The sequence below is a fragment of the Balaenoptera physalus genome (genome assembly GCF_965194825.1).
Source record: "Balaenoptera physalus genome assembly, chromosome: 4".
In the NCBI taxonomy this organism is placed as follows: domain Eukaryota; kingdom Metazoa; phylum Chordata; class Mammalia; order Artiodactyla; family Balaenopteridae; genus Balaenoptera; species Balaenoptera physalus.
The window spans coordinates 91292594-91306462 of NC_138891.1; the positions used below are offsets into that span (position 1 = coordinate 91292594).

Here is a 13869-nt window from a genome sequence, read left to right on the forward strand (position 1 = left end):
TGTAAACTGTAGAAAGCCTTTGTTGTTTTTTGAGCAGAATGCGGTATAGGTGTAATGTTTAGGAACATAAATTTGGCAGCTCTGTTTGCAACTGGAGTTAGTAAAGACATGGGGAGGAAGGAGATGAATCAGAAGACAACTTGAAAGGACAACTGCTTTGACTTTGGGACAGGTTGAATATAGCAAATGAAGGGAATGGTAAGAGATTCCAGAGTTTCTCACTGGAATTATGTAAGGTAGGTAAGAAGGGGGTAGAGCCAATTCAAGGTTTGACGTGTTGAGACTTAGATGTTGACATTTAAATGTCTTAAGTTTGGTCTTGAATAATCAAAAAAAAGTCATTTATTTTATGTGAAGTTTTTGGGGAAATATATACTTTTAAACCTTTTGTAGTTAATAAGAGTAGTATTGAAATTAATACATTTAATAAATTAAATACTTTAACATCCCATAAGAATAGGATGTAGGAAAATATTAATTCATATTTTTAATTTTTAACAGGTGAATATTCAACAAAGAATGCTTGTGGACTTGGTTTAATTGTAATTCCTACAGCAATATTAATATTACTTCAGTACTATGTGTTTATGATAAGTGAGTATTTGTTATAGCATGATTTTACCCACCTTTTTCATTTAAAAAGCAGCATTTTTGGTTAAAATATTCTTGTATGATTTTTTTTAACAACTCAATAGAAGTTGGTTTATTAAAAGATTTCCCAGGCTATTCTTAGTGATATTTTCCCATATGGATTAATTTTAAGGTTAACTTCGGTTTTCAAGGCATTCAGTTATCTTGTAAAAAATGATTTTCATGTACACTTGATATCAGTGGTTTTTAAAATTATGCTACGTAATTTCTTAATGATTATCTTCATATTTTTATTTCAGTTTTTTGAAGCTATAAGTAGGTATTAAACATGCCCTTTCTCTTCTTTTGCTAAGCCTCTCTGTTTAAAATTCTACAAAACAGGATTATAAATAACAAATAATAGCTTTATTTTTTTGTTGTTACTGGCAAATCTTTACATTGTAGTTTTAAAAAATGATGTAAATATCCAACTATAATTGATGTCATTTTCACTGCATTTTGGGAGTAAATCATTAACGTATTTTTGATATCATTAGAGTCTATTTTTTTCCATTTACATGTTTAACTCTCAGCCTTAGAGCCTATCTCTGGCTTGCTGTACCCTGGAGGGGTATTGATTTGTTATAAAATCACAGATCTAGGCACATGGATGGAGGTTCGGATGTTTACAGTGGCGTGTTTGTGTAATGGTTCTCTCCACCAGAGCAATTCTGTGTGCATGTGGCAAACCCAGGCATAATAGCCATTCACGTGGTAAAATGCACAAGGGTGGTAAAAGCAGCACTGTTTTAAGATTCGGGGTAAAAACTGCCAGTCCCAACCTGAGTCATGGCAAGACAGGCATTTAGAAAGTTTCTTCCCCTCTTTGACCGAGTATTAGTTGAAAGAAGTGCAACCAAAACTGTAACCAAAGGAGGCATTATGCTTACAGAAAAATCACAAGGAAAAGTATTGCAAGCAATGGTAGTAGCTGTTGGATCAGGCTCTAAAGGAAAGGGTGGAGAGATTCAACCAGTTAGTGTGAAAGTTGGAGATAAAGTTCTTCTCCCAGAATATGGAGGCACCAAAGTAGTTCTAGATGACAAGGATTATTTCTTATTTAGAGATGGTGACATTCTTGGAAAATATGTTGACTAAAATGAGTCACTATTGAAATGGCATCACGTGAAGCTGCCCGTTCCCCCAGTGGCATCACGTGAAGCTGCCACTGAAGTTCTGAAATCTTTCATTCTGTAAATAATTTGCCATTCCACCTCAGCTCACTGTGAAAATTAAAGATTGCTGAATGTGTGTATCTGGAGCTGACCACTTGTATGGAAAGGCAAGGTTTAGATCACTGGAAAAGAATCTACCATCTGACAAGGAGCTCCAGAGGCAGTCTTTGGTCATAGGATATTATTCTTGATTGCACAAAATACAAGTAGGAGTGATTGCTTTTTAAACACTCTCAACCCACCTCTCCTCTCTGCAGCTATGGGGATGTCCTTCTTCACCATTGCCATATTGATCCTTCAAGTACTGGGCCACGTGCTCTCTGTGGTTGGATTCAGCCTCTGTGTCTCAGGTAAAAGTCTCATCCTTCTCTAGTCTCACTTTGTCTTACCAGGGATTTCTCTTAGAGTTCTTCTTTCTGTTTCTTTTTCTTTCTTCCTTTTTATTTTTTTAATGTATAGACTTTATTTTTAAATTTTATTTATTTATTTATTGATTTATTTATGGCTGTGTTGGGTCTTCGTTTCTGTGCAAGGGCTTTCTCTAGTTGCGGCAAGCGGGGGCCACTCTTCATCGCGGTGCGCGGACCTCCCATCATCGCGGCCTCTCTTGTTGCGGAGCACAGACTCCAGATGCGCAGGCTCAGTAATTGTGGCTCACGGGCCTAGTCGCTCCGTGGCATGTGGGATCTTCCCAGACCAGGGCTCGAACCCGTGTCCCCTGCATTGGCAGGCAGATTCTCAACCACTGCGCCACCAGGGAAGCCCGACTTTATTTTTTAGAGCAGTTTTAGGCTCACAGCAAAATTGAGTGGAAAGTACAGAGAAATTCCCGTATACCCCACATAACAGCATCCTCCGCTATCCCCCAGCAGAGTGGTAAATGTGTTATAGTTGTTGAACCAGCATTGACATATTACCACCCAGAATCCATAGTTTACGTAAGGGTTCATTCTTAGTGTTGTACATGCTATGATTTTGATAAATGTATAATGACATGGATCATAATCATAGGTATAATATCATACAATAAAGTTTCACTGCCCTAAAAATCCTCTGTGCTCTGCCTATTCCTCCTCCCTCCCCCAAACCCCTAGAAACCACTGATCTTTTTACTGTCTTCATAGTTTTGCGTTTTCCAGAATGTCTTATAGTTGGAATCATGCAGTATTTTGCCTTTTCAGATTGGCTTCTTTTACTTAGTAACCGTGTCTTTTTGTGGCTTGATAGCTCTTTTCCTTTTAGCACTGAATAACATTCCATTGTATGTATGTATGTACCACAGTTTGTTTATCCATTCACCTATTGAGGGACAGCTTGGTTGCTTCCGGTTTGGGGCAATTAAGAATAAGTTGCTCTAGACATCCATGTGCATTTTTTTGTGTGGACGTAAGTTTCAGCTCCATTTGGGTCAATACCAAGGAGTGCATTTGCTGGGTTGTACGTTAAGAATATATTTAGTTTTTTAACAAATTGCCGGAGTGTCTTCCAAGGTGGCTGTATCATTTTGCATTACCACCAGCAGTGGATGAAAATTCCTGTCGCTCCACATCCTTGCCAGCCATTTGGTGCTGTGAGCTTTTCTTTTAGTACTCTCATTTTCACCCCACTGAGAATAGTGCTTTCCACATTGCCATAAGAATATTGGCTGTATATGGCTTGTGGGCTGATTGTTCCAGCAGTCAAACTGCTATGCCTATATTTGTGGGAGAGCTTTTAAAATAACCAGGCTCCATCCAGTTGGTTGGAGCCTTAGCTTTACACACTGTTTTCCATTAGTCTTGATGTGATAAGGTACATATTATACAGACAAAGGCTTTTTTCTTTTAGTAATTGGGAGTCATTTCACTGACTGACTTAATAGTGATGAACATATGTAGCTAATTTTTGTTTCTTGATAATTAGAAAAAGAATCTCCTTAAAACTCAATATTATTACTGTTATTGCTAGTTCTTTTTTAAAAGTTCAATTATTTCATGTGAATTTCTAATATAGAATTCCATTTGTTTTTTACAGAGTGTACCCCAGTACATGGTCCTCTTCTGATTTCAGGTTTGGGTATTATAGCTCTAGCAGAATTACTTGGATTAGTTTATATGAAATGTGTTGGTAAGTCAACCTTATTTTTGTTAGCCTACGCCAGGAAAATGCTTTTGGTTAATTCTTACTGTTTAGGACCAAAGAAATGCATTGGTAACTCCAAAAATGAGAAAATACAGTGAATGCTGCTGTATTTTTTAAATAAATTTGGGGGGCAATAAAAGGGGGTAGAAATCATATGAACTAATGAAAAGTTTAGATTATTAACTAGTTTAAAAGAAAACGGCTGTATGTTTTAGGATGTATAAACTTTTTTCTACTAAACAAAAGGAGAGATTTTTGAGGATTCTTTTTTTTAAATTAATTTATTAATTGTTTGTTTTGTTTTGGTATTTTTTTGGCTGTGTTGGGTCTTCGTTGCTGCGCAGGCTTTCTCTAGCTGCGGTGAGCAGGGGCTACTCTTCATTGCGGTGCTCGGGCTTCTCATTGTCGTGGCTTCTCTTGTTGCCGAACACGGGCTTTAGGTGCGCGGGCTTCAGTAGTTGTGGCTTGCGGGCTCTAGAGCGCAGGCTCAGTAGTTGTGGCACACGGGCTTAGTTGCTACACGGCATGTGGGATCTTCCCGGGCCAGGGCTCGAGCCCGTGTCCCCTGCGTTGGCAGACGGATTCTTAGCCACTGCGCCACCAGGGAAGCCCTGAGGGTTCATTTTAATTAATAAAAAAGGATTTTTAATTCACCCATTGTTTCTATGATAGAGTCCTTTCACAGAGACCTATTTGTCAGTTGCTCTTCTTGCAGACTATTTACAGACCTTGACTCCCCTAGTAGACAGAATTGAAATTCAAAATCTGTCACTTTTGTTAATTAAAGATCAGTGTCCTCTGACACTTGACTTTAAAATATTTTTAGTTAAAACCAGTATAATCAGAACATTGAGTTTTAAATTTTAAGCTTTTACTACTCTTAAAATCAGTTGTGAGTAAGTGTGGACTTAGCTTATTGTTTCTAAACTTTGTATTTAGTCTTCCAATTTTCAAATAACAGATCTCTGTGTAAATTCTTATTTTTAATATGTTTATGGAGGTAGATGCCTTTAATATTAAATACCTAAAACTAGTGTGATGTCTTACTTAAGCTAAAGATATTCCCTACAATCTGGTTATATTAGTCTCCCTTAAGTAAAAGATTTCTGTCTTTTATTTATGAAGTAAAGCAAACTCTTAACCATTTGTCAAAATAATCAAAAGTTACAAATTAATGGAGTAAAAAAGTCAGTCTTTCTGCTTTGCTTTAGGTAAACTTCATATGTTTCTGAAAATTAACATAAACTTTGAATTGTTACAGTCAAATAATTCCCCACATGACTTGTATAGTACTTTCAAAGAAATTTTACCTTTATTTATGAACTTCAGCTTTCGCTGACTAATCATTGAGTTCAATTCTTTTATATATTTTTGCCCCCCTTTAATTAATGCTTATTAGATAAACAAGTAAAATACTTAACTAAAATTTACTTATCTTTAGTTTATGTGTTCATAAGCCAGAGTTGTCTCCTCAATGAAATTTTCTTAGTTCAAGCCGTAAAGCGCTATTAAGACTTCTAAAGCAGAATGGCATTCATTTGTAGCCATTGTGAGCATCGCATTATGAATGCTGATGCAGATTCTATTTCTGTTGAGTCTTCTAGTCACCATTTGTCTGGTTCTTGAAGATGACACTGCTGCTGCTGTAGCTGCCTATGAACACTTGAGAACAGTACGTGACCTGCAGTATCCCTACAGCGTGATGCTGTATTAGGTGTCTTTGACTGATGGTCAGCTCTTTGTTCTTTTTTTTCCCCTCATTATCTGGATCACGCTCCCTTTTATTCCCATGCTCCCACATGCCTTCTGTGTCTCACAAAGACCAGCAGGTCTGGAGATGCTGACTCAGTGGAAATAAGCATTGTCTAGCTGTTACCCCCTTGACCTCGCTCTCCCCCCTTCTCCACTGCTACATCCCTAAGAAGCCTGTGAAACCAGTATAATTACAAACATATTACTCTCACATCAGATTCAAAGTGAAAATGAAATCCTGGAAAGTTCCTCAGATTATTTTTTCCTTATGATAGTTTGACATATAAATATACCATGTGTAAGTTAAGAATTTAGTCCAGTTTTATTTACATTTTGAAACTATTCTAAATTAACTTTTCAAATCAACTTGTCTGATACCAGAGTTCAGAGAAATACCTTCGGTCAGTTGAAGGGCAAGAAGAGAAAAGGTACAGGAAAGTAGCTCTTTAGATAACGTGGTAGACTAGAAAAGTTGATGTGTTTTTCATATATAATCTAAATGTGTAAATCTGAGTATATATAACATTAAGGTTGCAAATTTGAGCATTTGTATCAGGAAGTAAAAATTGTAAATGCTTCCAGTGTAACTTTTACTTGTTGCAGAGGCTCTATTTTGGAAAAGTCTAAAGAATGTGTCTTGATTTAAAAGTAATAAAATCCTCAGATAGTTTTTTTTTTTTTTAAATCCAAGCTATCTTGGAGTAAGTTTATGTCCCTATGAGAGATTTAACTTTTATCATTTTCATTATTTCCCAGTTTAAATTTGTAGCCTTAATTATTACTTTAAATAGTAGGATTTTAAGTTTAATTTTCTCTGTTGTTCTTTTTTAACTGTGTTAGGGTTTTTTGTTTGTTTATTTACTAAAACATTTAAATTTCATAAAATGAAATCAAGGGCTGAGAACAATAAGAATGTGAGACAATATAGAAGATTACAAAGAACTAGCTAAACTCATTGAAGTTGGGTGTGTTATCTATGTAGGATGCTTATGTCCATTCTTCATGAGGGTCAGTACTTTTTAATTTTCCTAAGCCGTTGCTATTTAGTTCAGTATAAGGGAATATAGTCATGTTTTGATATGAATCAACATACTAGCAGTCAGAAACCATATTTACCACATCTCAGATATTTTAGAATGACATGAAATAGATATGTAAAACTCAGTGATATTTTCTTCCCCATTGTTGAGGAGAGGTGAATCTGGAATCAATAGAAAAAGTTGTCCCTGAAAATTCAAAACCTGGAAATATATTTATAGCATGGGTCAAGTGTTCCTGGGAGAGGAGAACAAATCCAGATGAAGCATTGCAAGTGAGCTCACATGGAATGCTTAAGGCTTGTGATTTAAAAATATATATATACATGGCTGTCAATGCCTTAGGCCCATGGTAACAGCAGATAAATCGCAGTCATTCTTTAGTCACATAGGTCATATGCCTATTGAAGAGGATTAACTCAAGCAAAATTCACTTCTACACTGTTTGGTTTTATAATATTTGAGGGATCACAGCTGACTGGTGCCCTTTGAATCCCTGTTCTTTATGGATATCTTTGTTTCAGAATGGGCTAGCCAAATGTGATGTTCCTTGGACCTGAGAATCAGAACTCAGAAATTCTTCTTTACACGTTATTAGGGTTATTAAAGCAGTTGCTTGGCAGTTCTTAATACTAATTCTGATAAATAATTTATGAGCTCGAAAATATAGCTCTAAAATCTTACCTCTGACCCTTCACATTGCCAGTCAGAAATTTACATAGCTGTTCAGATCTCTTTTCCTTGATAGAACATAGACACAGGACATGGTTTAGTTAACGTAAGTTGTATATACATGTAACTATCATGATTGTCCCTAATAAAGTTCTGTAATTCTCCTTGGTTTATTTGGGAGGTTGCTAAATGTGATTTACCCATATTCCCAACACATTTCACTCCATAGTACTTTGAAAAGAGGTTTCCTTCTTGTTTGGTTGCAAGGACCAAACCACTCCCCAGGTGCCTCCAGTAAAGGAGATTTACTTTCAAGCCACACATGACACTAACAGAGATGGGAATCTCATGAGAGCAGATCTATAACTGGGCCTCACAGAGTAAGTATAGTAAGTAGTTTAGGAATTGGAAGAATCCAGTACATCTCTAAAGACTGAGTCATCATTTGCCCTCTCAGTAACAAGTGTTAGCTGATGCCCTCCTGCCAGTGTAGTACTTAGTTCCTCTCTCTTTGGTTCTTTACCTGCTAGCCAACTAGCTCATCCTCTCCTTAATGTTTTTATTTTTTGATCCTATTCATGTCTTCTCACTGGTATATTTTCTTACCTTTGGCTCTAAGCTTTGAGCTTCTCTTTGCTTACTTTCTGTCTCCTTTTCACCTTTCTTTCCCTTCACCAGCTTTCTAGTCTTCTTTCTGTGTCTCCTCTCCAGGTTCCAATGGGAGAGAGAAACTTTTCAGGCCAGTCAGTTGCCATTTCCCCCGTTGGAGTGAGCCTTACCTGCTTCTGACTCCTCTATAGATTGGCTTGGGTCAGGTGTCACCCCCATTTTCCATCAGTTTTAGAAGCTTGGTAGAGTGGACATGGAGGAGTGGTAGGACATAATTAGCACAGAAGACCAGAGCAGTTCTGGGGGCCTGCCTCAATCTGCTCATAAGTAAATCCAGTGCCGTCATCCAATCCATAGACCAGTGGAACTGACTATCCAGTAGCATCCTTCCTACAGTCACTCACAGGATGTTGCCCCTTGATGCTTATCTCTGTGGGACTCTGATTCTGTATTTAGGACTGGTTTTAGCTGCTCCGGGACCTTCTCACTTGGTTTTTGGAAGGAAGTTCTCTTTTCTTCCCTATGCAACTAGAGTGGTTCTTTTCCCTTTTGTCACTTTCTTCGTGCCCTGTATTCCTTCATCTTCATTAACCAATCCATTGAGCAGCAGTGAAGGGTAACTTGAAAAGCTAAGAAGGGATACAGAGAAGGGCTTGATTGTAGCTAAAACTAGCTGCCTAGAATAATTCTCTACACTCAGAGGGATCTGATATTTTCTTTAGTTTGTTAGCTATGTGGAGCTTTGAAAACTGGAAAGATGGAAGAAGAAAAAAAGAAGACTGGGCTACAGGGAACAAGAGCAGTGAGCTAAGGGTGGGCAATGGAGTGGTCGTTGCCCTATTCTTTCCACATTCCAGCTGGGTCAAGTAGGGAGGGGTGTAGAGCCTACAGAAGGGCTGAGTCGATGCCAAAGTTTTTCCACCACAAAGTGTAACAAGTGGCTGATTTGGGGGGAGATATGGCATGCACAAATGAGAGAGTGTGTGTGTTTATTATTTGATTGGGGTGGATTATTTGCATCATTTTATTCTGTCAATGTATATAATTAAGAGTGTACTGTATTTTTTAATAGTCTATCAAAGCCAGAAATCTTTCAGTGGAGTTACTGGAACCTTTAGTTTTAGCCGTGAACATTTTATCTTAAAATTAAACATAATATTGCCTTAATTTCTTTCATTTATTAAATTCATTTTCTTATATTTTAATTTCATCAGCTTCCAATCACAAGACTATACAACCTCCTAGGGTAAGTTAAAATTTCTTAAATGAATTGGGTATGATTACTTGATGGTTTAGTCTGAGGAATGGTAATTGAGATATTGAACCCCATTGCTCTCTGTTTGGTGTGACATCAAATTAAGAGAACACTGAAGTCATTTCATGACCTTTGCATGGATAGATCCAATCTATTTTAAAACTTCTGTTTGGTCATTTACTAGCAATGGGATAGAATAAATGATACCTTAAGATTGTGCTGTCTTCTTACACCCAGGACTGAAAAGTTTATGTGTAAGAATAATGGTCGTTATCTGCTGAAGGAAGCCGATTCCAATATATTGCCTCACCTGTTAGATCCATTTGATGTGCATATACAGAATGATATTTCAGGCTTAAAAATGAGGGAGAGAAGTTTATATTAAATTGATTTCATTAAAAATGATAATCTATAAAGTAAATGGAAATATGGCTGAAAAATAGCTGTTCTGAATTGATTCATTTCCCTCCTTCCCCCATTTTATAAGCATTTTTCTTCCTGCAAACTGTACTGTAGTTTTTACTATATCTTGGCTACCTTAATAAGCTACCTGAGAAAATTCCAAGAAAAGGAGCAAATTTAGGAGATAAACCAAGAGGGATAAATGAGGGGGGGTGAAAAAAACATTTGTAGATAGAGACTCATCCTGGTGACAAGCACAAGAGCTACTTTATGGAAATAAGATCTTGAAAGGGCTGTATTGTACTCACCTTCCTATAAAGGATTAATAAAAGCTCTGTCTGGAATGCCAAAAGCAAGACTCCTGTCCGTGGCAGGAAGCGGAGATTACATATGCCCCTAAAGCTGATAAGCCTCAACAGATGTGCTTGAGAGGCGAGGGAAGTGGGGTTGCATCTTACCCCAGGTGTTCACTCTAAAAACATTGGTGCCGTAGCTACACTGGTCACAAACAGCCAGAATTTTTAAAAGTGCCTCTGTTAGACATAATCCAGCCATTAGACCATTAAATCATAACACTTTTTCTTTCCCTGTTACTGAGTTCAATTTGCGCGACTTGAAAATGATTGTTTTGTTCTCATCTCTGGCTTAACTGTATTATTTATTATGTTGCTATCTGTGTTTGTGCTTCTCAGTTAGGATTTCTTGAACGGAGAGAGGCAGGGTGGGGTGGGAAATTCTGCATAAAAAAAGAATATTAAGAGAATAATTCAGTTATTATAAAACTAATAGCTAGACTTGGCAAGCTTTGCTTTTCTAACTAACTTTTATTGCTTTACTTTGGTTTTTGACTATATATATTCACTGTTTGTCTATAGTTTAAATGTTAGCATATATAAATTTTAGTAGAAAAGGACATGAAATAAATTCTATTTTATGTAAATATATTTTAAATATTTTCCAGAAAGCTGTAGAGGAACCCCTTAATGGTATGTGGTTATTACAAATTTATAAATTCTTCTTGATCCATTACCAGTTCATAATAATTTGAACTGGCCCCCAAAGCAGTTAGAATACTGTCTATGCCTTGGGAAGAATCTAGGTTTTTTTATTGCCTTAACCTCTCTTTTCTTGATTATTCATCAAGAATTAAGAGTATTGCTTTTGTAACATTTTCACCTCTGAGAAAAATGCACTGTTCTGTGTCTCTCCAGTAGTTGCTTGTGCTAGCCAGGTGATATTTGGGTGAGGGGACTATTGCCTTTCTAATTGGCCAAGATGAAATGTAACACCCCCAGTAGAGAAGAATCTCAGTTAATTTCAATTTCTAATTATAAATTTCAGGAAGACACAGGTTGTCATCTTGGAGTGAGACCAAAACATCTCACTTTCTTTCTCTCTAAATCTAGATCTGTATTCCCAACTTTGTGTCCCTTTGTGGAGCCTGTGGGTATGATCCACAGAAAGGCTTTTGTAATCAAATAATAACCTTAAAATTAATTTGGCTTTATAGCTGTGGAATAGTTGGCATGATATTACTGCATATTTGTTTGTCTAGAAATGATTTCTAATTGTGGAATCTTACTAACTGCTTGGCTTGTTACTAATTCTTAGCATTTAAAGAATCAAAAGGAATGATGAATGATGGTAAGTATAAAATGCACCCACAATTATAGGTGGGTTAAAATATGGACATTGAAAAGAAATAAAATTGCTTCTTGGAAGTATGGCTTTTTTTAAATAAAAGGGACACTGTCAAATCATAAAGGCCTACATTTCTTGGTTTCTAAAACTTCAATCTACTCTGTTAAACGTTGCAAAACTAGTAATATAAAAGCTGTAGGGTGTCACTAATCAGACTCTTCAGTCTCATTGCTCACAACAAAGAGGAATTACTTCTTTTTTAAAAAAGGTATTTTTCAGATGCAATGTCTGGTGACTGTAACTTTAAAATGCTTTTTATACGACACTTAGATAATTTGGCACAAATCTTTATCATCTTGACAGAGTTTCTTTTGTGCTTGTGTTAGTGATTTTGTTGCATTTAACCCATGGAGACTTAATATCTCTGCTTTTCCAAGCAGGAACTGGGTTCTAACCTTTTGGGAAAGGATTTAAAAAAGAGGGAGAGAAATGTTTAGTCACTTCAGCTCTTGGGAGGGGGGACTCTGGGCTAATAACTTCTAATTTTTATTGGCTTTCAAAGACCTATATTTATTAGTTCTTAAAGATAAGTAAGTCTGAGATATTGAGTGCTGCAAGCATTCATTTTGATTTTACCTTAACATGTTCTGATACTTTAGTTCTGTTAACATTTTAAAAACTGTGTTTTCATTTTATCAAAACTTTCTTCATACCTTTGCTATTTACAATCATTCCTTGATCATGTGAATAGTCTGCTTCGTATTTTACTGTTTAAAGTCTGTGACCTGCCTGCTCACCTCTACAGCGAAGTGCAGCATTTATCTCAAGAGGCTATATTCCCCTGAGTGTAATTAATTTTTGCGTAAGATTAAAAACACGCTGACTGTGTCTAGTGGACTAAGTTTAAAACAATGCTTAGACTGTGTTCATTAAGCAGTCACAGAATGATCCCACTTTAGTAATTTTGCGTCACAGCCTTTATTACAAAAAATGCATGCTCTACTAACCACTGCCCTCCTAAAAAAAAAACCATGATTAGCAGGAATACATTAAATGGCATTTAAAAAAGAACTGGTACCTGAAAGTGTGGCATGGTTTGTCCGTGTTTGCATTCTGGTGTTCTATTTTTTGATTTTGTTGTTTTTTTTTTTCCTTTTCCTACTGTGGCGTCATTCCTCTGTAGTTGTAATGAAAAAACTAAACACTTCTTCATTTTCAGAAAACCAGTAGAAGAACCTTGAGTGCCTCTTCCTTTGTTAATTTCCTTTAAGATGTGACTTTTTTTGCGCCATTGTATCAGGAGTTAGACAGCAGTTTTTGTGTGTTCATAGCACATGAAATCTATAATGACCTTTGAAATTCCCTTAATTTTGCTAATTTTTAACTGTTCAGAATTTGTGGGGTTTTTCCAAATGTCTGTGGTGGGTTCTTCCTACTAATGGTGGACGATGCCCATAGTGTAACTGCCTTGTTGGTGAGTGAGGTTCCAGGTACCCTCTTGGGACCACAGTCCCATTTCCTCTTTCACTTATACCTAATCACATGTTTAATTCTCTTACCTTAAATGAATGGTGTCGATCTAAAGTGAAAGTGATAGAATATTGTTCTAGGATAAATATCTTTTGCTTTGGAAGAATCAATGTCTCTTGGCTTCTCCGCCAACCCAGCAAACGGAGGTTATCAGATTTTGTTGATTTTTATTTCCATTTGGCATTGGCCTTTTACTTACTGCAACTAAAAAGGCTAATGATTTGCCCGGTTTATGTCTGTGACCTTTGCAAATCTAAGATTAAATAATTTTTCTTTATTTTTAGATACCATATATCTGAAACGATTTTCAAATTTTAAAATACATCAACTTGTTAAAGGCATAGAAAATAGACATCATAGCAATTATATGTTCATTTTTCGATTTTCCAGAGTAACTGAAGTAAAATGATGGACTCTGATTTGGAGAGTAGTACGACATGAAAGAAATACACTTGTGTTTAAGCACCGTGGCCTTGATTCACTGTTTTGGAGAAGAAAACAAGAAAAGTAACTGGTTTCCATCTATGGGAGAAAGTAAATAATTGACCTTTCAATGATTGTTACAGTTAAGTTTTTATTCAAAGCATTTTTAATTTAGTTAATAAAAGAATTATGATCTGTGTTGTGTGCCCAATTGGTATCCAGTTTTCTGTTGTTATTTTTATTCAATTAGGGGCAAAGTAGAGTGGGAAACTTCCAAGAATGATGCCTTTCAGATCCTGGGGCCTCTTGACTCTAGGTCACCAGTTCAAATTGGTCCAAGGTGAAAATTTCCTGACACTAACCTGGTTACCCAGAGCTATCTATGAAAACAGTGGCTTCCGTCAAGCCTTAGAAAACTCAGGTTCACAGCCACTGTGGCAGTTATGGTGTTAGCTGAATAATGGGTCTGCCACTTCCAGGTCAAGGGAATAACATTAAGCACAGACAGGAATTCAGTTGGGAACATCTGTCTTGTAGGCTGCCTCCGTGGGATGTGATACTGATGGGGCTCATGGTCTTCATTCTTGGGGGTTGCCACTCACACATTGTTCCTTCAACGTAC

The 13869-nt window shown here is 36.7% G+C and overlaps 1 protein-coding gene across 7 annotated transcripts in view; it reads left to right on the forward strand.

Annotated features, from left to right (window-relative positions):
- Positions 1-13461, forward strand: part of CD47 (CD47 molecule) — a 53042-nt gene extending 39581 nt beyond the window's left edge. For 2 of the 7 annotated variants that reach the window (XM_082460562.1, XM_082460557.1), the window contains exons 5-11: positions 502-594; positions 2063-2155; positions 3819-3911; positions 9211-9242; positions 10615-10639; positions 11060-11100; positions 13215-13461. In XM_082460562.1, the coding sequence (XP_082316688.1) occupies positions 502-594; positions 2063-2155; positions 3819-3911; positions 9211-9242; positions 10615-10639; positions 11060-11100; positions 13215-13223 (386 nt within the window). In that variant the 3' untranslated portion in view covers positions 13224-13461. Of the gene's footprint in view, positions 1-501; positions 595-2062; positions 2156-3818; positions 3912-9210; positions 9243-10614; positions 10640-11059; positions 11101-11264; positions 11298-13214 lie in introns of all 7 variants that reach the window. The other 5 variants (XM_082460558.1, XM_082460563.1, XM_082460559.1 and 2 more) reach the window with 5 other exon arrangements.
- The last annotated feature ends 408 nt before the right edge of the window (positions 13462-13869 follow it).